The sequence below is a fragment of the Melanostigma gelatinosum genome, assembly GCF_949748355.1.
Source record: "Melanostigma gelatinosum genome assembly, chromosome: 19".
Classification (NCBI taxonomy): domain Eukaryota; kingdom Metazoa; phylum Chordata; class Actinopteri; order Perciformes; family Zoarcidae; genus Melanostigma; species Melanostigma gelatinosum.
The window spans coordinates 11418797-11443786 of record NC_136652.1 but is presented as its reverse complement, the minus strand read 5'-3'; the positions used below and the strand labels follow the sequence as shown (position 1 = coordinate 11443786).

The 24990-nt window shown below is 45.2% G+C and overlaps 1 protein-coding gene across 2 annotated transcripts in view; it reads right to left on the bottom strand.

The window, feature by feature from the left end:
* Nucleotides 1-832: 832 nt before the first annotated feature.
* fut8b (fucosyltransferase 8b (alpha (1,6) fucosyltransferase)) overlaps nucleotides 833-24990 on the bottom strand; it is a 72007-nt gene continuing 47849 nt past the window's right edge. For both annotated transcript variants that reach the window (XM_079290310.1, XM_079290311.1), the window contains exons 3-10: nucleotides 24678-24796; nucleotides 23435-23597; nucleotides 19005-19119; nucleotides 14071-14308; nucleotides 9584-9830; nucleotides 4354-4530; nucleotides 4057-4207; nucleotides 833-2454 (exon numbers count right to left, since the gene is read on the bottom strand). In XM_079290310.1, the coding sequence (XP_079146436.1) occupies nucleotides 2116-2454; nucleotides 4057-4207; nucleotides 4354-4530; nucleotides 9584-9830; nucleotides 14071-14308; nucleotides 19005-19119; nucleotides 23435-23597; nucleotides 24678-24796 (1549 nt within the window). In that variant the 3' untranslated portion in view covers nucleotides 833-2115. The remainder of the gene's footprint in view (nucleotides 2455-4056; nucleotides 4208-4353; nucleotides 4531-9583; nucleotides 9831-14070; nucleotides 14309-19004; nucleotides 19120-23434; nucleotides 23598-24677; nucleotides 24797-24990) is intronic.

Sequence of the window (24990 nt, the reverse complement as noted above, 5' to 3'; positions counted from 1 at the left end):
TTGGTTGCGGATTGTTGTCAGGCAGGAGGGGGGAAAAAACCCCCAAAACGATCCAATAAAAGTATTATTCTCCCTCGCACACACCAAACAGCTCATCTCCGCTCCCAGCGCCGTGGGTTTCCTTATGGGTGTCCGATGAAGCATGCAGATCAGCGTTGAAATTAAAGAGGGATCTGTAATGAAACTCCCAGATTCCCCCCCCCCCCCCCCCCCCGGTAAGAAAGTAACAAGACAGCCCATAAATAAGACACAAGGAACGAGATCATGAACGATTCAGACGTGCAGGAAGCAGGAGACGTAAGGGAGAAGTAGGAGACGAGACGAGAGCAGGAAGTGTTTTGGCTCGTGGGCAGACATGTCATGTAGCTAAATGAAGAAGTGTAACGTGTCTGTTGTAGGTCTTCCGTTTGAAATGTAAATCAAAGACAGATTTAAGAGTTTTTACTCTGTAATGATTGAAAAATGGATTCAGACTCTAACTGAATGATTTATAAAACAAACTACTGAAGGTGTGAGTGTGTAGCTCTTGTCCCGGATGCCTAAATGATTCCAGAGGCAGGCTTCTCCTTTTTATGGAGACATCAAAAGATGAACTTCAGGTAATGACTTTTACTCTTCAAAAGTAGATGGATGGATAGACAGACAGACACCCTTCAGGAAATGAACTCTTCAAATGTTAAAATAAGCCTTGATTCCCAGTTTGGAATATGTGTAATGTAGTTGAAGCGTCTTCAGCCTGATTGAACGAGCAGGTGTCGCCGGGTAAGAGATGGAGGAGCAGATGGCAGAATCAGACTGAAAGGGAAAAAAAAGAAAAAATGCCTTGTTGGTTTCTCAAGTTTATTCGATCTGTGGTTATCAAAGACAATGCCCGAGAACATAAGTTATGAAAAAAAGCCTTCATGAGGGGGAGTCTTGAGTTTGAGATGACATAGCATTATCATTTTAAAAACGGCAATGTTGAAAGTAAAAAAAACAAACAAACAGATGGACAGGAAGAGACAGCAGAGATGCCGAAAAAGGACATTATCTCGGTGGAGTGCTTCTTTTGGTGCGCCTCGGGACGGCTCCTGTGTCTGTGCGCCATGAGTTCACCATACTCCATATAATCTTACCATTGTTAACTAGAGGTCCCCCCACAGCCGAGTGACTGGAGTTCACCATTGTTCCAAGTGCTGGGGGGGGGGAAGGGGGCTGAGGACAGTCCCCACTGTCACCGCCAGCCTCCCCCGCTGGCCACACAAACACTGTTCAGTCAGGAGGAAAGCCAGAAATAAAAACACACACTGCTCATCATTAAATCAGGCACCGGGTCGTGACGTGGCCCGTTAGACTTAAACAGCACACACAGGCACACTTCATCACGCGCACATCCATCCACCCACACACACACACACACACACTGTACAGTATACAATGCACAAGCCCCATACGCACAAAATTAAGACCGTTAAAAACACACCCGATAAAAGCACAATATGGTATTTTAAAATTAATTGCACATGGAGAGACAAGATGGAGGAAGCACAGTGGGGTGGAGGAGGAAGAAAGGGGGGTGGGGAAGAGGACACAGTACATTCAGTAAACAAAGGAGGAAAAAAAGGAGGCAAGATTAGAATCAAAACCACTGAAAGGAATTAAATAAAAATCAAAACACTTCTTTTCCAGTTTGTCATCTTTTTTTCGAGTCTTACAGTAGTCCCAGTCTCGTCTCGGGAGAGCGAGCTCGGTCAGTTGTGTGGATTTTAATAGTTTTTCTTGCTTCAGTTAAAATCAATGTTCATGTCTACATCTCTACAGACCCCAAGTTTAGAGCGTCGGGCAGGGGGGAGTAGTGGTAGGGTGCAAGTCTTCCATGACCTGTCATACGCACAGGCATTTACACGCTCGCATACACACACACACACACACACACAAGCTCTCATAAACACATAAGAGTGCATTCTCATTCCTATCACCCCTGGGTTCAGGCTTTTTCTTTTCTTCCCAGCTTAGCGCACTAAGTACGCATCTCTCCTCTGTACAAAAGCTGCCTCCTTCCCTGGAATCGGAGTCCGCGTATTCATCCTCGCTCCTTCTCTTCTTTTATTTTTTTAATTTCCTCTTCTTTTTTTGTTACTTCTTTTGAGAGCTGAGCAGTTTGTCCGCCTCGAGGTACGTCGGGTACTTCACGGTCTCGATCTTCTCTTTCACCTTGTAGGACGGGTAGAGGCCTGTGCGGCCCAGTTTGCGGTTCATGCCTTTGGAGTATCCGTCCCAGTGGTTGCCGGCCACGCCGATCACGTCCCCGGGCTCCAGGGGAATGTCCTCGCTGTCCCGCGGCTGGTGGGGGTAGATGGCGATCTGGTTGTGGGCGTTTTGACCTCCGAAGTAGTAGATGTCATCCAGGGAATAGAAGAAGGAGGAAGCGTCTGGATGCAGCGTCTGCATGATCTCGTAGGCCACGCGGCAGACCTGAGACAGAAAACGCAGGCTGGGATTATTTTTCTTAGATCTATTATTTGTATTTGTCTCGAGCACGAGGCTGTAGAGGCGCGATAACATGCTTTTACGGGGACAAAAGTACTTGAAGCGCCGGTAAAAGGGATAAAATGTGCTAAGCGACTCATTCCTTGCCGTGGACTCTGAAACCCAGAGTGTGAACAGGAAACATGAGGCTCACACTTTATTTTTAGGTGCTGGCAGAAAGCCCGATCCCTCCGCGTTATAACTCACTACAAAACAGCACTTTAGAAGCTGAGACGATCAGGATAATGGATGATGAATGCCACTGTAATGTCAAAGCCGTAATAAATGGGCTTTGGATCATGTGACTGGAAATGGGACAATGAGGTTTGTTGACGATCACACGATTGTGATGATCAAAAACGTTGTGGATCGCTTTGTGACAAACTGGAAGCATCACGTGGTGATTGTCTTTCCTGTGTCTCGAACACAAAGCCTTTAACTGCTTGAATCAGTTGGTTTTTTAAACCCTTTTCATAATTAACAATACAATCCAGGTGTTCTTGTTTTTACATTAATTAAGGGTTATTCTTCTTCATGAACTGTAACTTATAATTGTTAATTCAACAGCGAAATCATTGCGCTTGAAAGCCCATTATATATATATATATATATATATATATATATATATATATATATATATATATATATATATATATATATATATATATATATTAAGGAAGTCTTAAGGGAATCACTTCACTATATGTCCAAACATTATTTATTTGATTCCACTTCATTGCTTCCTTGTCTATTGGCAGGCACAAATCTAAATTCTTAAACCCAATAATCCAATCAGGACTCTCTGTTCACAGGGCTCCCATCTGTCCCCAGAGTGAAAAAGAAGTCCAAAGGTCCTTTTCCTATCGCACCCTCTTCCTCTGACGGAGCCTCGATGGACTTTAAACAGTCGGATTCAGTGCAAGCCTTTAAATCCAAACTCAGTACTCACGTTTTTGCCTTAACTTTCAATTAGTTGTGTATTCTTTCATTGCTTGGCTGGCGGGTCAGTCTCTGTCTCAATGTATTATTTAAGCTTAGCAGTCAAACATTATTATTTTAACTTTAAAGCCACCGCTTCTCAAGAACCCTTGTTGTTTGTGTGCCTCTCTTTGTGCCAGTCAGTCTGTCTCTCTCTCCCTCTGTGTGTTTGCTCGTTCTCCTCGTCTGTGTGAATGATGCACTTGAGGTCGCCTGTCGTGTGTTTGTGCAGCCGGTCCTCTTTTCCAGGTCACATGGTGGAGAGGAGGCTGCCTGGCTCACGCTCCATCTGTTTGGCAACACCTGGAAGATGCTCAACATCCTCCTGGCTCCAATCCTTTTCAAATACGTTCAAGTGTCATTTTTGTCGTACGTATTGCCTATATTGTAATTTTATTGTGTTGCTTATTCCGGACACACAACATCTATTGCATTTCTGTCCGTCCTGGCAGATGGAAGTTTTGGCTGTTTTTTTCCTCGCATTGCTGAGTCAAGACAAGTCAAAATGACTTCAAACTTGACCCCGAACTTCAGTGTCATCGAAATACTAGAGCGTAAAAGTGGACTGACCTGTGAGGAGAAGGTGCAGACCAGGAAGTCGGTCTGTGACAGGAAGTGGATGTCCAGGATTACTCCTCTGAGCGAGTTCTCGGTGTAGCGGTTGTGAAGGCCTGCCGACCACGAGATGGAGTTATCGCTGATGAACTCATATTCTGGATACCTGGAAGGGACAATAAGTCCAGAGTCAGAGTACGACAAGAGAGGGTCAAATGATACAAATACAGAGAAAAACAGACTCTCACAGATCAGATGGACAGACTCACAATGGGCATCAACACACACACACACACACTCCCAGACACTGACTTAGTTTTGGCTTCCTGCAGCAGGGAGGGGTCGTCAGTGGCCAGGTAAACTCGTTTCTTGTCGATGTGGACACGTCTGGCCAGATTTTGGAACTGCTCCTCCACATGCAGCATGTACTCCTCTATGGGATGGAAGGCCGCCTCCGTCCCCACTTTATCTGTCCTCCTCACATGGACTCTACAGACAGACAGACTGCGTTACAGACGAGTATTGTAATGTCATTTTTGATGAAGTTGGCGTTGGGTTTTGTACATCTGCACTCTAAGCTCGTAGGGTCTATTAACACAGTTATGGCGGTGTCCCTCAAGATTACATATGTGCAGTTCACCTCAAACTTCAAGAAACGTTTCGCTAAGTATGCACCAAGAACCATTATCCTAGAACAACCCCAGGTTCCTCTTCAGCACTGTAGCCAGGCTGACAGAGAGTCACAGCTCTGTTGTGCCGAGTATCCCTATAGACCTCAGTAGCAATGACTTCATGAACTTCTTTAATGATAAGATTATAATTATTAGAGAGAACATTAATAATCTCCTGCCCTCGACCGATCTTTCCACAAATAGAGTAACCTTAGAAACAGCTGTAAACGCTGATATATGTTTAGATGGCTTTACTCCCATTGACCATGACAAACTGACTTCAACAATTTTTACGTCTAAACCTTCCACCTGTCTCTTAGACCCTATACCGACTAGGCTGCTTAAAGTGCTACCATTAATTAGCACAACTTTATTAGATATCATCAACCTGTCTTTAGTAACAGGTCATGTACCACAGTCCTTCAAAGTAGCTGTGATTAAACCTCTTCTTAAGAAGCCCACTCTGGATCCAGAGGTGTTGGCCAACTATAGACCGATCTCTAACCTTCCCTTCCTCTCTAAGATCCTTGAGAAAGCAGTTGCAAATCAGTTGTGTGACTTTCTGTGTAACAATAGTTTATTTGAGGATTTTCAGTCAGGATTTAGAAAGCATCATAGCACAGAGACAGCTCTGGTAAAAATAACTAATGACCTTCTAATCGCATCAGACAAAGGACTCGTCTCTGTTCTTGTCCTGTTAGACCTGAGTGCTGCGTTCGACACTATAGACCACTACATCCTGTTGCAGAGACTGGAACATTATATTGGCATCAAAGGAACTGCACTGAACTGGTTTGGATCCTATTTATCGGATCGATCTCAGTTTGTTTATGTAAATCATGAAGCCTCGATGAAGACCAACGTCAGTTATGGAGTTCCACAAGGTTCTGTGCTTGGACCAATCTTGTTCACCTTATATATGCTTCCTTTAGGCAATATTATCAGAAAACACTCTATAACCTTTCATTGTTATGCAGATGATACTCAATTATATATATCGATCAAACCAGATGAAACCAACCGGCTTGCTAAACTGCAAGCGTGTCTTAAGGACATAAAAACCTGGATGACCTGCAACTTCCTGATGTTAAACTCAGACAAAACTGAAGTTATTCTACTCGGCCCAGAACACCTCCGAAATCAGTTATCTAGTGATATAGTTTCTCTAGATGGCATTGCGCTGGCATCCAGCAGCACCGTCAAGAATCTTGGAGTTACCTTTGATCAGGATTTGTCTTTCAACTCTCAGATAAAACTTATTTCTAGGACTGCCTTTTTTCACCGACGTAATATTTCAAAAATGAGGCACATCCTATCTCAAAGCGATGCAGAGAAATTAGTTCATGCATTTGTTACCTCTAGACTAGATTATTGCAATTCCTTATTTTCAGGCTGCTCTAATAAGTCTCTTAAATCTCTCCAGCTGATCCAGAATGCTGCAGCTCGTGTACTAACAAGAACTAAGAGGAGAGATCATATTACTCCTGTATTAGCTTCTCTGCACTGGCTCCCTGTAAAATCTAGAATATAATTTAAAATCCTTTTACTTACCTACAAAGCCCGAACTGGTCAGGCTCCATCATATCTTAAAGAGCTTATAGTACCATACTGCCCTACTAGAGAGCTGCGATCCAGAATGATTCAGGGTTACTTGTGGTTCCTAGAGTCTTAAAAAGTAGGATGGGAGCCAGAGCCTTCAGTTATCAAGCTCCTCTTCTGTGGAACCAGCTTCCCGTTTCAGTCCGGGGGGCAGACACACTCACCACATTTAAGAGTAGGCTTAAGACTTTCCTCTTTGATAGTGCTTATAGTTAGGGCTGGCTCTGGCTTGCCTTGGACCGGCCCATGGACAAACTGGTACAGGCAAAAACTACAGGGGGACTTCCTACACTGAGCACCTCTCTCCTCCTCTTCTTCACCTCCGTCTGTATGCATTGATGTTCCATTAATGCTCATTACTAACTTTACTTCTTCCCCGGAGTATTTGTGCTTTCTCGCCTCACAGGATGACCGCAGTTTTATCTGGACACTGGTTCTTCAACCAGCCATGGCCCTGCTGATTTTTGAGCTCATCATAGTTGTGTTTGTATTTTATTTAGAACATTTTTTTAAAATCTTTATTCAGACAACCTAGTTTACACTGTTTGTTTCTGATGTTGACGTGTAATCGCTGGAAAAAAAAAAAGGCCGTTCCACTTGAAAGCCATACCGTGGAAATCTTTCCATTGTTGGTATAAACACAAACAAAGAGCGATGGGACAAAAGACAACGACAGAGAAGAAACAGAAAAGGCAAGCGGTGACAGAGAGAGAGAGAGGAAGTTTCAATAGAGAGAGACAGTAAAATAGACAGTAGAAATATCCAACAGAACTGTATTTTTTGGGTTTCCTCGTCATCGCTCGCAGTACACGAGGACAAAGAGAGGTCGCTGTCACCGGCTGTACGTGTGAAAGAAAGCGCACAGCTGGTAAACAGAACAAAAGATGGACGAGAATGGGAAACGTTTCCTCTCCCGACACGGACGCATCCCTCAGACTGATGGACGCTGAAACACGATTTCATGCCGTCCACAACTATTCAATTACTAAACCACCCAGCCGTATCTGCATTGGGACTTCTGGCCCCGAGGAGCAAATTCAATTTCAAAATCTAAGAGAAAGAAAAAGACCTTTTTCAACCTTTACTTCACAAATGAAGCACACGTTTCCCCACATTCATATCGTGCCACCTGGGAGCTTCCCAATACAATCATCTTGTCTACTGCTGACCGAGGAGCAGCTCCAATGGAATATCTCGGGTCGAAAGCCTTTTTTAAGGACACTTTGGTGTCGAACATTAGTCCTTTACTTCCACCATTCAGGATTTCCCAAGTGCTTTAGTGCTTTTCAAGGCTAACTAACTCCTTTGTGAGAATGAGGTAGAAGAACAAAACAAGTAAGAGAGTAAGAGGTTCAGAGAAAGAGAATGAACAGGCTGTAGCTAATTTTCACCACTGGCCAGAAGAACAGCTCCTTTCTTCACGTGGCGAATAAAACCCAAAAGAATGGAGTGAGGACAAGTTGGTGAGAGGGCTACAAGGTTTGTCAGAGCCTTTTATTCGGTGTCTCTGATCGGGCCGAGGTCGTGCCTCTGAGCTTTTTGCATCCTTTGTTGGGGCCCGTCTCTCCTGCTCCCCAACGTCTCTCATGTCTACGGTGTTTTTGTTCCTGTGAACTCTTTTATCTTGGCCTGTTCGCTCTCTGTCAGACCACGCTGAGGCATTGCTTAGCCCTCAGACATCTCTCGCTCCCTCCCTCCCCCCCATTAGGACACATTAAATGGGGGCTGATGGAGCTGTGCTGATAGCTGCTCCCAGTCGGTGGCTCCCAGCCTTCCTGCCTCTCACGTCCTCAGAGAGCAGCAGGGAGAGAGAGGTGGCGGTGGTCCTCCTGGGACAAGCTGCCTTTCTATTCCTCTCGGTACTATCTGCATCTCCCATTGCTGCCGCTCCCTCGTGCCTTTTTCTTGCATTGACACTAGGGATCTCTTTCAGTGTCCCCCCCCCCACCCCTCACTTTTCCATACACTCATACATATCGCCTTCCTCCCACAGTGCTGACAGAAGCGCAAAGGCAATTTGTTGCAACATCAGTGCAGAGTGGAGTGGATGCATCAAGAGCTGAGAAGGGATGGGATAAGACGGATGAAAACTTTGTTCTACCCAGCACATCATTTCAATAAGCCTTTCCCATGTGATATGGAGGGAGGAAAGGGTGGGATATACGAGTGTATGGAGGGGGGGGGGGGTTGGAAACGCAAAGAACAGTGATAGAGATGTGTGTAAAACCATGAGAGCAACAGCATTGTGGGTAGGGATGTGCACCCGGGGAACGTGAGGGAGATCTAACAATATAACAATTTGAAATCTTGAAGCTGGATGAACAAATGAAGACTGAGCAACGATCACAAATGAAAGGATGCGAGAGGTCGGGGAGATTGAAAAAGTTGGGATGAGTCACAGACAAAAAACAATTGAGGAAAAATAGGGGGAGGAGAGTCAAAGAGCTGGGAGAAGGAGACGGAAGCTGCCGGGTGATGAAAGGCAGCAGAGAGGTAAAAACTAAAGAGAAGAGCGTCTGAGAAAAGAAAGAGAGGGAGACAGGAGAGCGTGACAAGAGGAAGTCAGAACCAAGCAGAGCAGGACAGGAAAAGTAAGGAAGAACGGCGACGGGTGCTTGCAGCAGGAAGAAGAGCAGAGAAGAAGAGGAGTTATGAGAGCGAGGAGCTGGCAAAAGAGACTATGAACATATGGATGTGAGAGTTATGTTGAGAAGGACAGAACTAAACCCGGCTGACTTCACAAACTATTACAATATAACGCTTAGCTTTTATTTTAAACAACTTCTTTTACCGGGCAGGTGGAATCAGCCTCATGGAAGAGAGATAACCAGTCAAATGCTGGACCTCTTGTGCCTAGTTTCCTGAAGAGTAATATCTAGGTGGCGGACTCCGACAGCAGGGCACTGAGGTGCGTTGTTCTTTCTGCAACGAGGAAGTTCTCTTGTGCTCTTATGTGGATTTTTGGAAGACAAAGATAAAGTCAGAAAACTAGCCAAACTAAACACTTCCATAGATTGAGTTACTTTATATACTATTGTATTAACCTCCTATTAACCTCCCGCAAAGCCGTGTCTGTGTTCCAGCACAGCCCTCAGGGCGATGTCTTTATTTTCTTCTTCCTGTGCAGTCTGTTCGCTTTGATTGTGAAGCATTTTGTAAACTTTATTGTCGAGATACGCTGTAGTGACAAAGCCGTTATTATTGAAGTGGTTAAAAGCACAGAAAAAAGGAAGTGCGAGCCACACGGAGCAGTGACAGCCGAGCGTCCTTACCCGATGATGGGGTGTTTGAAGCCCAGCTTGGCGGTGGTCTGCTGGATCTCCTTCTCCAGCCACGTCTGCGGTCGCACCAGGTACTTGACGAACTGGGACACCCACCAAACGGAGGGGTCGCCGTGCAGACGGTGCAGGCGCGGGGCCAGGTCTTCGGGGATGGCCAGGGGCAGGTAAGGGGGCCGGGGGTGGAGACTGTCCACTATAGGCAACTCCACAACCTGGACGTCCTTATCGTGGGCCTCTCCTGGATGGTCCAAAGAGGAGAAGGTCGAGTATTAAGACGATCATGTTCATTATCATCAATGCAAACATTATGCTCATCGATTCAACAATTGTTTAACTTATAATATATCAGAAAGGCACCTTCCTTATCAAAGCAGAGGTTCTAAGGGTTGAGCGGCAGATTGTGCAGCCCTTTGAGATTTGTGATTTTCGTGATGTAAATAATTTTGGCATGAGTGACTTGGCTTCAGACCTTGTATCAGTAACAAGTTTCAGTCGGATCAAGAAAGCCACGGGGGGGGGGGGGGGGGGGGGCTGTTGGTCTGGCATTGGCGCCTCAAGGCCAGGAGCTCTGGGCAGAGTGGTTGAGCACGGGCTCATTACGAAGGTCACCTTTCTGGGCAGAAGACAGTCCCCCCCCCCCATGCACTGCCAGACCTCCATGCACACCGAGGCCAACTGTGCGTGAACACACATGTGCCCTCCCACAGAAATGCTCATGAGGACACACACACACAAACATGCATGTAAGGGGGTCTTGTGATGCGCGGTAAAAAAAAAAGGTGATCCAAGAAAACAACAATAAAAAGAAATGTGTATTCACACACACACACACACACACACACACACACACACACACACACACACACACACACACACACACACACACACACACACACACACACACACACACACACACACACACACACACACACACACACACACACACACACACACACACACACAGAGCCTCAGCTAATCTCATCGCACCAGAAGGGATATGCCTGGCAGACAAAACCTTCACTCTCCTTCCGTCTTAAAAACCCAGGGAGAGTTGTGTTTTGGTCCGTGTGTGTGTGAGTAAACCCCTGACTTCCACAAAAACAAGTTTGAGGCCTGTGTTCTTTCAGACTGAAGTGGCTTCTCTAACTGCCACAGACGGGCCCTAATACAGCTGCAAACACACATCCACGACACACTTCCGACTAAATGGCATAATGAGTCATTAAAAATGGCCTTTCACAGAAAGGGTACGTAAAAAAACATGCGAAAAACAAGGACAGAAACAGAGGCTTCAATTTATGTGTGCGTATGCCTGAACATGAACTGAATATAAATTGGTGGAAGCATTAAATATTGAACAGAAAAGATATTCCCCCAGGCCTGTCTTTGCTTATATAACATCATTGGCATGATTCACATAAGGGGGAATGGGCTCTTTTTTGAGGCCTGCACTTCACGGCATCAATGTACTGAGACGCAGTGAGTCTGCCTCCCACAGCTCCTTAATTACATCACAAAGCTCTTTTTAAATTTCATCTCAACTCCAAAGCATCGGCCTTAAAGCTTAAAGGTCTGAAGTGACACAGAAACGCTGTATTTTAAGCCCATGATGCATACTTCGCCTAATAAATATTGCACAAGCTCAACACAGCTACTGGAGAACCAAGAGTGACGCCATACAGACACAAAATGCGGAGCCTTTCCATGCATAATACATTTGAGAGGCGGCTTATGAACTTGGACAACTCTTGTTCCAGTCTTTACATGGCAGAGAACATTATGTTTCCCCTGCTGCTCTCAGGCTCACTCATAAGGCAGTCATGTCTCCCCAGAGAAGCTCAAAGGAATACACCCTCTTTGGCAAATTAGCTCTTTGATCAACGAACCATTGTTCCACGAGGAGACTCGTTTCCCCTTTGTGTGCTCAGAATTTACCAAACCTGTGAGATGGTGCTGTAAGCTCTCTCATGCTGCTGCCCACTGGACGTAAAGGTTGCAGTAAAACAGCAACACGCACCAGTGGGTTAACAGACAGAAGCGCTGGGTTTGGACCTCATTACTTTCTGTTGGTATTGACCGATATGCGAGGCGCAGAGAATCTAAAATTGTCAAGTACTAAAAACTTGTATCGATTGTCTGTTCAGATTTGTAGTCATATTTCCAAACTAAAAACTGTTTCAACTGTGTTTTATTGAGGCAACGATTGAAAAAAATGTGGGTACTGTGTCTGCATTATTATCCAGTATCCCATCCCAAGAGACAAGGTGGGTCAATCTTTATCAATACTCCCATTACATAATCATAATCGAATAAAATAGATGTGTGTCGTAATTGTAGTTCCTCGTTAAAACCCAAACTTAAGATTGTATTTTATTTCAGCAAAGTGCTTTTCAGGTTGTTTCAGGTTTTAGAATTATGGTTCCCTGGAAAAATTTGAATTTGTTTTTCCCACTTCCTGAACGAGGGAAGAAAATCAGCAGGTCCTATAATGATCGCTACCTTTGACTTTGTCCCAGATGCATATTCCATGCATCATCTCTCCGTCTATAAATAACTGACATCCTACGGGAAACAACTCAACATAAAGCGGGCAAACCCATGTACAGATGACAGCGCTGTGACATAAAATACCAACAATGGCAATTTCCAGCGTAAACACAAGGTTCGGCAAACAAAAGACAAAAACTGTATCGTGTAAAACTATAGAACAGGCAAAAGCAGCATGCTCATCACATTTCTAAGTGAAGGTTACTAGAAAGGATTGGTGGCATTTACCAGGAATGACACAACAGAGACCCGATGTCTGACAATATTAGAAAATGACGACGTTGCAAAGTCCACTGCCATCCTGGAACAACGCAAACCTTTCGTCATCTCAAGGCATTCGCATGGTAGGTAATAAACACTGGCTAATCATAGAATAAAAGGCCAATAATATACTGTAACACTAGCAAATATCCAAATGCATTAATTGTACTGGCATGGGCAGACATTCCACTTAATTAGTGATATATTCAATGTATATCTACTTATTAATCCAAGGCTTTAGTGTCCCTTTGTGTCCCAAGGAATGATTTTACCGACCCTGTTAACACAAGAGGCATGACCACAGCAGTAGCCAAGAACCCAACAGGCTTACATTAGCTATGCTCGGCTTGGTCAACAGAAAATACTGCCTCTGCAAATTACAAGACTTATAAGGATAAGAATTCAGAATGCGAACAGGCCGGGGGAGTGGCGTTTGTAGTGAGATGCCAGATGGCATATATGGATCTATAGGAGGCGGTTTGTAAGACAGACACCAGAGAAAGACATTACGGTAGATAGTGGACACATGAAAGACATTAGATAGTGGAAAAGGACACATGAAAGGCAGGAGAATAAGAAAGGGAACGCGCTAGGAGAGCAGGAGATAAGAAGGGAGAGCCCAGATCAAATGAAGCGATAGCAGAAATATATAGAGCTGAAAGGATGCAGTGATGAGAAGAAGAAAGCAATGACAAAAAGAGAGAGAGCGAGAGAGAGGGGGGGCATGGTCTCATAGTAAAACCTCCAAATCATCCATGATCTCTGGTTCTGTCAGCTTAACAGAGGATAACACACCTATACTGTAAGACCATCCATTAATCATACAAAAATCACTATTTCCACTCATACCGATGCGCAATCTCATTCATCATCTTCTTTTTGTTGTAATACCATCTGTGGCCTCCGGCAGAATTAGAATCAAGGCTGAGTGGCGGCGCTGGATCCAATTCTACAATGAATCCACGGCGTACATCTACAGCTTTACTGCCAGATCGTCACAATACAGCGGCAGAGAACTCAAGACGACAATTGGACGAAGGCAATGTCAATATTGTATTCTGGTTGTTGTTTGGTGACGGAAGGACGTCCTCCGTTGAAGCATCATTTAGGCGAACAACAAATGATGTCCTCCTCTGCCCCCCAATACCAGACTGCCCTTTAACCTCTCGCCCGTCCTGCAGGTGTCACTGTTGATGCATTTTAATTAGAATTTGAATAATAGATTTTTTCGAAAGAAGAGAAAATATATACTCAATGATACTGAGATTTAGTAATGGTTTATTTCAACCAATTACTCTTTTTTTTTTAGTAGATTTGATCTCCTCATGACTCTCGTAAATAGAGGAGGAGCCTCCTCTGCGGAAATAAAGTCTTCTTGGCACTGAAGCCTTTGAACAGTAACCTGCTGCTGCTGCTGCTTCACTGGCTGCCAAAGTGCTTTAACAGGAATTGCACAGTCCTGCTTAGCCAGGGAATTCACACTGTTTGTTTTCGCTGTAGCAGCACAAAAGACGTGTGGTCTGGCAGACCCCGTCTTTCAGCAGAGATAGACCAAAAAAGACAACAAGGGCTATTTGAATATTAAGCAACTAATCATAGTCGTTTGCAGGCAGCACTGAGGCTACGACTGTGCGTGGCTCACAATGGGTGATTGTGTGTGTGTACCTTACCTGACCAGTGTCCAGTGGTGGTCCCGGAGCGGTCGGTGCAGGTGTTACTGACGGGCAGGAAGACGGTCTCCCAGCCGCCGGGGGCGTAGCGCCAGTTGTGGGACTCCAGGATGAGCGTGCGCTGGGTGCCATAAGCGATCATGAAGCAGTAGACGACATGGTGGAGCTGGCAGCCGTAACCACAGCCCTTATTGATGTTGCACACCAGCTTTCTCGCCTTACTGCAGTCGGGGGGGTTCTGGGAGAAGGACAGGAAGGAATGTTTTAACCTTTTTTTTTATTGCTTGACCTTCTCCTTGTATCTCTCAAAGCCCTGCTCTCTGACTTGTAATAACGCATGGCCGATATTGTTCCGTTTGTTCCCTTTGCCCGTCTGTCTCATACTCTACTTCGCTCTCAGTTTATACCTGTTACCTCTTTTTCTCGGCTCTCTCTCTCTCTCTTTACCTGCCGGTTTGTTTTTCCTTTCTTCTCCCTCTCTGACAGCCATGAAAATGACTCTTTTCCCATCTTTTTGTTTTTTCCTCCCGCCTCTCTCCTTCTTATTGTTAAAAGGATACAGCTGGTAATGTTCTATATTTTTATACGCTTTGGTGACAAGTATTGTCTGTGCATTCAACGCCTGATATAGATGTTTTCACCATTGTTACAAGAACATTATTAAAAACACATAAATGAGCCACACCGTTGCAATAAGTGGCACATTTCTTCAATGAACACGGCCACATACCCACATACATTGTGCTGTTGCACTGGCACATTTCAATAGTTGGCTGATTATAGTCACGAGCCTCTGTTTGAGTAACGTTTGCAAGAAATGACTGAAATTGCTCAAAAAACTCTATTTGTGACCAGCTTTTTAAGATGTAAGTTGTCAGTAGGAACCAATGGGGCAGCGTGGAGGATGGACATTATTGAGAGATGGATTCATTGGATTTGGTCCCTTTGGTATTTGTTGGCAACAAGAACAATCCCCAGCCTTATCCTTTTATATCTATTCTTCATTAATCTCTTTGTTGTTGTCTGTAATCTCTTTTTCTCTCAGTATTTATCGCTTTTCAATTCAAGGCTAATTCATTGAAACCACAATATGGCTTTACTGTAATTATCAAATGGGAGGAGATCCAATATGTGTAAAAGGCAAAATGTGGGTCACATACCATTTTAAATTAAACACCGTGCTGCAGAGATGTCCAGGACGACACATCATAATATACAGACTTAAGAAAACATCTTTGTTTGGAACAAATCCCAGCAAAAAAACCCACACAATAATCATTTCAATATGTTTTTCGATGAAAATGACAATCATGATGTACATTTTTGTCATATCCCCCAAATGCCGCAAATCATGTGTGTGTGTGTGTGTGAGATTCCAGAGTTGACCTTGTTTCAGTAAATGTTCCTGATTTCACTGAATGACATTGGAGTAGATGGATTTCTGTCTCAGCCTCACCTGTTGAACAGTTACCTGGTTAGGATCTGTGTCCGCTTCTGTTTTCTGACACTAAAGAGATATTCTGCAAATTCATAGTCTCTGTTTAGGACCAGATAACATTCTAATCGACTACTATCTGCTTTTAGTTGCTTCTTTCTAATGGTCCAAATGGGGTTTCTTTCCATTGCTTATAATTAGATTTACTCTGAGAGGTCTTTGGAGAGCAGTGTTGGTCACAGTGTGTCTGAGCGGGGGCAGTTAGCCTCAGTACCAACCTAACCTCTCTCTCTCTCTCTCTCTCTCTCTCTCTCTCTCTCTCTCTCTCTCTCCTCTTAGCCTATTCTCTCTGATTCTCTACTTCACTCACTTTCATTCATCATTTAACTTCAATAGCTTACAGCCTGAGGGGAAGAACACCAAAACAGCGGGTCGCCGGGCGGTTCGCGATTCGCTCGGCAGCCGGTTTGAGCGACTCCGCAACGCTGGTGCCAACCAGCTTCCTAAACAGCAATTACCGGCTGATGGGAGTGTTTTCCTCATTAGGCTGCTGCAGCTGTGGATGGTTCACCGTAATCAGGCCGCGCGGCACCCACCGGCTAACGCTGCCTATCACACACTAGCAGGCGAGGGAGGAGAAGGAAAGGGAGGAGAAGGAGAGGGAGGAGAAGGAGAGGGAGGAGAGGGAGGGAGGAGAAGGAGAGGGAGGAGAAGGAGAGGGAGGAGAAGGAGAGGGAGGAGAAGGAGAGGGAGGAGAAGAGGGAAGCGAACAGTGGAAGAGATGAGGATAAAAAAAAAACAGTGGAGATGAAATGAGAACGAGGACAGAGGCAACAGAAAAGAAGGGCATATGAAAAAAGAAAGAGGAGCTGAAAACCGATTGCTGTTCAATAACATCATGGACAGCAGCCACCGCGCTGAAAGGCGTTTCCCTGGCGTTACAGGCTGCCAGTTCACTACTATTCCAATAGCCGTTAACTCGCTGTGCACATAATCTACAGTGGCGTCCTGACAAAAGAATTAAAGCTTTTTCTCACGACAGAGCTTGGCGTCTGAGCTGTAACGTGTGGCATGCGCCGTGTGGCGTGGAGGGCAGCATTGGATTCCCTGGGTGGTAATGATGAGGCTGGAATGACTCCGAAGTGGCCGAGAGACCCGGTTCAAGGATAATGGCGGCAGATGCGTGCACAAAAGCCTGAGCCTCTGAGTACCGCTCCGTGCAGGTTAAGTGGCTGTTTAAACGGTGTGCTTTTTGAGTGTGAAACACGGAAGGCAGTTGCAGAGTGATTCAGTTCAGGGAGACCACAGTGATATTGTTTCTCATGGGGAATACGGCGACGAACAACTGGATAAGAGAAACAATATGCCAGGCTCAGGTAATTATCCGCTGCGATGGCCACATTCAAAGACAGAGCGGAAGATGAAAGAGAGCTGCTCACGCTTTAAGATATCTGGAGGGAAAAAGCGAACTACATTCTGGTAAATGTCTGTTTTTGCCACTCTTTGTTGTCAGCAGTTTCACACTATATCCGGCCAATTAAAGTCTTTTCATTCTCCTCATAGACGCTTGAAGTGTAAAACCACCTGCTGCGCTCAGGTTTTGCATGAAGATGCAACACTGCTGCTGTCATTTAGAAGGACTGGGTTGTTAGCAACAGCAAAAACATCCACAATGACTCAACTATGATTGAGCTCCACCGAGAGAAAACTCAAATATTATTATCAGAAAATCTTATTCCAATGTTGTATGATATCAAACCCCATCTCTGTACGATTTACTGCTGGCAATAATTCTCAGTAAAAGCCATTTAGCGTTTTGCATTCTGTAATTGCCTCTTTGTTTAGAATATGTCGGTGTTCTTATTTCTTGCCGAGTTTGCCTTTTCCACGAATGGATTGAAATGATGTACCTACACACGGGATTCACAGAACAGGATGCATGCGAGTACTGGACAAGATGTGGAAAACATCATTTCACATGATGCACAAGACAACATTTGATTACGGGTTCACTGTTCTGTGTCTGTTGTCTTCTTTAGTTGTCAATGTAAAAATAATGCAATAACACAACACTGACATATCACCTTTAAGTTGATGCGTCAAGTTAAAGCTGGAGTCTGAGCTGAAGGACTTTCTGCGGAACCTGCGTGCCGTAAACCTTTTCATTTGATTTCGCGGGGAATCGGACTCGATGGCGAGCATGAAGAATAACGATAAAGGCACCTTTAGCATCTTTGGGAGCGTTATAGCTGGATGTGCTCGGCTACCCAGTGCGTCAGAAAGTGACGGCAAGAGTTCTGGCAGGTTTCAGTACGTGATGTTGGGATAAGAATGTGTTGCAGCGGCTCTAGCTGATGGTCTTGTTTACTTAGGTCATATAGAGGCATGCGTTTTAAATTGAGACTCTTTTATAACCAGCTAAAGCTCCTCATAGTAACTCGCCATCAATTAGAACCACCATAAAAAGGCTCACAGAGCGAAAACAGATGAAAAGCGTGTCCAACAGAAATCCATCTGAAGAAGCCGGCCATGTTCACTGAATGTCGAGAGCGGACAGATGGAGCAGACGCAGAGAACGAGTTACTTCAAGCAGGAATGAAGGGAGAAGCTGGTGCGGGTGGCAGCAGGACAGGAGTGTGGAGTCTGCCAGTGTGTGTACATATAGATGTGTGGGTGTGTGTGAGACGGACAGCAAAACACACACCCACCCACACACAGGGCATCTCTTTGCATACGAGCATGTGCATCAATCTTGGGACTGTCTGTATGTGTGCGCCAATTGCTTGCGTAGGTGCGGGTGAATTCATCTGTACACGACTCAGTGAGTGTGTGTGTGTGTGTGTGTGTGCGCGTGCGTGTGTGCGATGAATTAGTGACAGCAGCTGGTGGAGCGGTGTGCTCCCTCAGCGGTGGTGACAGCAGCTGTTAGTGGTGCCGTCTCCGCCCAGCCAGACTGACTGGGTCCTCTTCATCAAACACACCGGCTCATTAATGCTGCAGGGCCCGGTGCCGGCCCGCCCGGGAACCCGGCAGCACCAGAGCTGGGCGACTGGGGGTGAATGGATGAGTCACGGGTCTCAGGGTGTGTGTGTGTGTGGTGCTGTAAGCATATGTGCATCTATCTCAGCCTGACATGCGAGTCTGTGTGAGGACTTTTCTTTTATTTCTGCATACGCGCGTCTGCCGATCTGTCATTTTTTTGCAAGTCTGCATGTTGCTGCTTGTGTGTCACTAAATCGCTGACAAGCAACAAGAACCCTACTTGTTAGATCCAACTGCTGAGACAGTCTGCTATCTCACCCATCACCTGCTCCTCGTGGAAACTGATGCCGACAGTTATGGATGAGACAAGTGAGTGGGAAAGATGTCCTCAAAAACGCATATGTGCAGTTGTACCTGTGAGGGAAACCTTCACATAAATGTGGTGTGTGTGTGTGTGTGTGTGTGTAAGTGAGCGTGCAAGGCCAGTTGGCTGAGCAGCAGGTGTGTCTGTAGATACCTGTAGGTAGGTGATTCGGTTCTGGACCAGATCCGACACGTCTTTCGCCTCCTTCGTTCTCCACTCGCCCACTCCGTCCGCCTGGCTGAGGTAGTACAAGTCTGTCATGATGGACCTGCAGACACGTGCACATTTCAAACCTAGAATTATTCATGTGTTATAACCAGCTGAAAAGCAACACTGATTGCTACAAACTCTGTGGGGTGTTTTTTTTGTTATGTGTCTAATACAACTTGCAACAGTGTTATCAGCCATCCGCTCATAATCAAATGTATGAACATTGCCCAGTCAGCAACACTACATCTCTGAGAGGTTTGGTACTTTTGGTTTGGTGCAATGAACACCCTTTTGTTTCAGGATACACACTTCTCTTTTTCCTCTCATAAACAATGACAATGTCTGGCCACATCACATCAAAATTGTAAACAGCAGAGGTCGCGGTAATTGAACATTTTACGTCATTTCGCTGTTGTTTTTGACAATGATGGAAGCATCTGAAGGCCATCTGTCATTTTGACCGATTAGAACACGTCTATTGTAACGTTAAGTAATTGACAGTAACGTGTTGAAGAGGCCTTAGAGCTCGCTGTGACCACATTCTCTGAGTCTGACAATGACGGGGATGAGTTTGCACATTGCTGAAAGCCCGGTGACTCGGCGCATCGGTATCAGACGTCAAGGAGCACTGACCAAGCGTTGATATTTGATGAGTTGGGAGTGCGAACCAGTTAATCAGAGAGGGGTGGAGCTGCTCCACCGGTGCAGGAGGAGCACATGCTGCAAGACTTCCTCCCAGTGAAGCGGGTGCTCGCAGGGTACATAAATCAACAATTGTAATTGTCTAATTTGGAAATATTTGCATTTGCATTGTTCAAATTTGCCTGTTTAGGCACAATGATCGCAGTGTTTTTAAAGGCTTCCGCTGGCCAACGTATAAACTGTTAAAAAAAGAAAATGAATGAAAGCGTCATGTGCTTTTCAGCCACATGCATACAGCTCTCACACACACACGTACACACACGCACACACACACGGCGGCGTTGTAGTACCCGGGTCTGCGTGTCACTGTGTTAGGTGGATCAGGTGTGGAATATCGGTGTGTCACAATCATAATAGTTGAAAAAATGTGTTTGAGATGTGAGCTGCAGAGTGTGAATGTGACACACAGAGAAAAAGGAAACAGAGTTTCTAAATGCGGCTGCTTGTTAATATGTGAAGAATCTTCCTGCTGCCAGCGTTTGTGTTCTTCTTCTGTTTGGATTTGTTTGGATCGACTGCATCTTGGATCTCCTGATCTCTTCAGTGTCGAGTCTGTTTTCTTCGTAGAATGATTTCTTGGGTTCTGGTTTTCCAGAGATCAATGTCAGATCGGCTACAAGATCTTGTAAATACTTTTAATCTCTGGTTGTTCTAATCTAGAGCATTGAGACATTGCAAATCCATCAGCAGTCATTTTATGGATTTACATGATTTTTGTATCAACTTGCTGACGTACAGTAGCTTCATCGTATTCACAGGATCAGTCAAAACAAACAAACAGGTGCTCCCACCTGGTTATTAACAGTTGAACTGTTTTTAGAAAGAAGATTTAGAATATCACGACACAGTACATCTACATCAAAATACAAACGGACAGCCAACAGCACTTCAATATGCACAAGAGTTACGTCAACCCGATCTTGACTCAGCAGATTTTCATATTTTATCTCACATTACACACTTTCATATGTAGTCGGTGACCTTATTAGATATGATGCTTCATTTCTATTTCAAATCAGGGTAGACCTTCAGTCCTTTCTTATTCTCACATAGAACAAATGAACGCTATGATTTCCTGCATCGGAGTGAGATTTGTGTAAAACTCCTTCTCCTACAGAAGTTCCCCCAACATTACCGTACACAGGGCTTCAGATAAGAACCTCCAGCAGCAGATGTTAACAGCACACCGAGCGTTTGACAGTCCCAAGGCTCACCGTGCTTTCAGGATGTTTATAGAAAAAGTGATGGGCTTGTCAAGCCGACTGATGACAACAGCGTCTTTTCTGGTTGTTTAGCTCTGTTTTGGATTAAGTCTGGCATCTGCACGCCTCTGACAACGAATTTGTGTCATGTCACACACTGCCAAATATGGTGACCATCCACTTACAAACATGCCCAAGAGCTCCGACACTTGCAGCTCAGGGCGGACGCAAACACATCACACTCTTTCTCTCTCACACACACACACACACACACACACACACACACACACACACACACACACACACACACACACACACACACACACACACACACACACACACACACACACACACACACACACACACACACATGTCCCATTTCAACAGTGCGGCGGGGTGAATAGTGCCTTTCTCTACAATAAGACGGTATCATTACTCATTGTCCCATTATGAAGCTGGAACCACAATGTGTGCACGGATGTCAAATGCTCCTCCAGAAGTGCACGGGGGAGCAATCACTGGCGCTCTGCGGGCGGTAAAAACTAACCTGGCTGGCCACAAAACCTCACAAGAAGGAATCAACATAAAAGGGGGAATTTGGCAGCCAAGACACCACATAGCCCTGATGTCCATGTGTATCGGGGAGTGTGTGTGCTTTCAAATGTGTCTGTGTGTGTGTGGTGTTGGGCATCCAGTATGTGAAGCTTGTGGGCTTCCCCAGGGCTCCTGATTGGCTGAGGCTGCAGCCGCGGGGCTTGGCAGCAGAACACAGCTTCACTGAGCACCGACCGAGAGCATTTACAAGGTGAGAGCATGTACAAGGCTTCAAGTAAGACAGAGGACGGGGAAACAGGAGGAAGGAGAAGGCCGATGCTTTCCCTGGCCTATAGCGTGCTGTTCGATGACATGATGGCAGCCATTTGGTGGGAAATAAACAGGAAAATGAGTTTACCCAACCTGACCGCAGACTGTATTCTTCATAATGTATTGTATCTGTATTGTTTATAATGCCCAACAACATTTTGGGCATGAATCTTCTTCATATTAGTTTTCTTTTCAGTATAAGGATTACTACAACTATGTTGTAGTTATTACTCTTGTTCATTTTGTCAGTTCAGTTATAATTGTGGATCTCTCGTGAGATTTTTTCTTTCTTCTAAAACCACAGAGATAAGTTCAGGCCACACACTGCATATGTTTCCAGGATATACTGTGAAATGCAATTTATTAATACCAAATGGTCAAAAACATGTAGTATCTACACAGGAGTCGCTGTTCTGTCTAAAATTGATTGATTCTTGCTATATTAGAACTGCAATGATTGTCGATTCATTGATAAAAAGAAAACTAATCTGTGACAATTTGGATTATTGATTAGTTGTTAGTTATTTATAAGTAAAAATAGCACAAAAAAATAGCAAAAAACTGAACTTTCACACCGTCTCCTTTCATCTGCCGATAAAGCTTTGCGGAACGGAAAAGCTCTCCACAACGCGGTGATTGGTTTTATTGGGATGACCGCTAAGTTGCTAACATTTTTTATTTTCACTTGGGGGAAATGTTCGCAGCGAAGGACCTTACACACTCCCTGAGCAGAATTCAAAACGAGCGAGCGATGCATTTATACGAGTCAAACATTTCACTGCTCTTTCCACCTCTTGCCCCCTATCTGTGCTGGCCCTCCCGGCCTTTGCCTGCAGCCGACACAAAGAGAGCTGGGGGGGCTGAGATAGAGTAGAGTGAATGCATGTGACTGTATATATGTGTGTGTGTGTGTGCACATGCATGCCTATGTGTACGGCGTGAGGATCCAGTCTTTGGAAAGCTGCTTAGGCAGCAAACGCTAAGACAATGGGCCCTTTAAGCCACTTCAGCAGGATTACAATGAACCACTTGGCTAAGTGATCGGGCCTTTCTTCATTCAGTGTGTGAGACATCCAGATGACAGACAGAACGCAGCGATGGCCTTTGCCCCGCCGCTGCTTTCAAATTCACCTGTCAAACGTGTCAACATTTGACATCGTCAGTGGGCAGAGCTGGTAAACAGTGGCATGGCAGTCTGTAATCAACGTCCACAGAGAGAGAGATTAGAAACACTGATCAGGATTCTGAGCTGCTTCTTATACAGACGACCATTGAGCACCAACAATCTGTCCACTGAGGACTTCGGCTAATGACGATATTCATCATCAATCAATCTGTCGAGGATTTTGTTGTCTAGTCTTGAAGAAATTAGAGTTGTTCATGATTATTCAGAGCTCTACATCAGAAGGGTTTATATTTATCAATTTCAAATACATCCTTAAGGAACACAGAGAAGGCAAACTCACAATCACACGAACATCTAGCAGCAATTTTGAGTTTAAAATGACCACATGCTTATTTGTTTTGCCACACATTTCATACTTTTCTTCAAATCCTTGTGACCCCATTTTGACATTTCCACCGTCAAGCATGCTACATGCTCACCTCTCCTGGTGTCCCAGGTCCTGCAGCAGCGTGTCCGCATACTTCAGCCTTTCGCTGATCTCGGCGTTGGCCAATTTCTTCACCTCGCTGCGAACGAAGTACCAGAACTCCTTAACGCCGTTCTCCACCCTCCTACGCAGCTCCTCCTGAGTGGGCCCAGGGCCTGCAGGTCGGGGGGGGGGGGGGGGGGGGGGGTAAGAGAGACCCGGCTCACAACAACACATAACCAAAGACACTCAGCCGGCTGACATTTGATGCACAGGTATGATCTTAAACAATCAATTGATTACTTCACAGCAGCTCCATGGGAACACAGCTCGGGAGGAAAAAGGTTTAAAGGATGCCAAGAGGTCTTTAAGAATGTTTGAGCATTTGGATTACATCAATCAAAATAGGCTAATGGTATAAAGTAAGGTTTTGGAAAATGTTCCTCTATTATTAGTTGTCCCTGGGTGCTGCTTTGACCTCAATATGGAGCTCTTGATCACAGTTTTTGTCTCGTGGCTCTCTCTCATGTCTGTTCTCACACCGTTCTCACAACAGGAAGAAACTCTATGCCCCACCCGAGCCAAACAATGTGGAGGAGCCTACATGGATAACCCAGCTGACTGCTCTGGTTTCTGCGGAGAGAAACAAGCAAAAGAAATCTAGGAAAGGGAAGGACGGCCTCGAGCAGAAGAAGGAGGATGTGGTGGTGGCGGAGAGGAAAAAGCTCTTTTTTTACCTTCCTATCTTGCACTCCCTCTCCTCACTCCCTCCCCGGGTGAAAAAAAAAGCTGGAGGGTATTTTTAGCTTTTTCTTCCCCTGCGGCAAGATTGAAAGGCTGACCCTGCGCTGCCCTCCCCGCTCACACGTCCTTCATTTTCTCTCCGTCCGTCAGACTCTTTTTCTCTCCTCCATTCTTCCATCCATTCACGCTGCTCGCACTTCATTCACACATTTCACCCGCTCACCTGACAAGTTTCCCTGCCCGTCTGAATACTGCTTAGATTGGCAAATACACACATACCCCTGCCCGCCCGCCCGGCTCTGCCATCATCGCTGCTGAGCCACAGCAGGGGTTTAACAGCGGACTCGACTGAGTTTCCCGCTGCAGGCAAAAGCTCACAAGAGCCGTTGACTGGTTTATAGCGTATACAGTCAACCCCCCCTCCCCCTACCTCCGAAATCAATCCTTTCATATTTCCAAGCTCTGTGCCAAATCCTGCCCTGCAACCTTTTCCATGGCCCTGTCCTGCTTACCGTCGCCAGTGAGTTTCTGGAAGCTGTGGATCTTCTGTTTGGCTCTGGTGAGCTGGTCCTCCAGGGAGCGCAGTCTCCCGGCAGCGAGGGACCCGGCTTCTGCCTGTCCGTCTGGTATCCTGGGGGAGAGAGACACACGGAGAGGATGTGAGAAAGGAAGAGAACGCAAAATGGTCTGACTCGGCAGAAATACTCAATGCAGAGGTGCAAAGTAATGATCAATTTCATTATTATAGAAGCCATCGATCTCTTTTTGATTCCTTAACAAAGTGAAGAAAATAATGACAAATCATGTTTCTAAAGCCCAACGAGC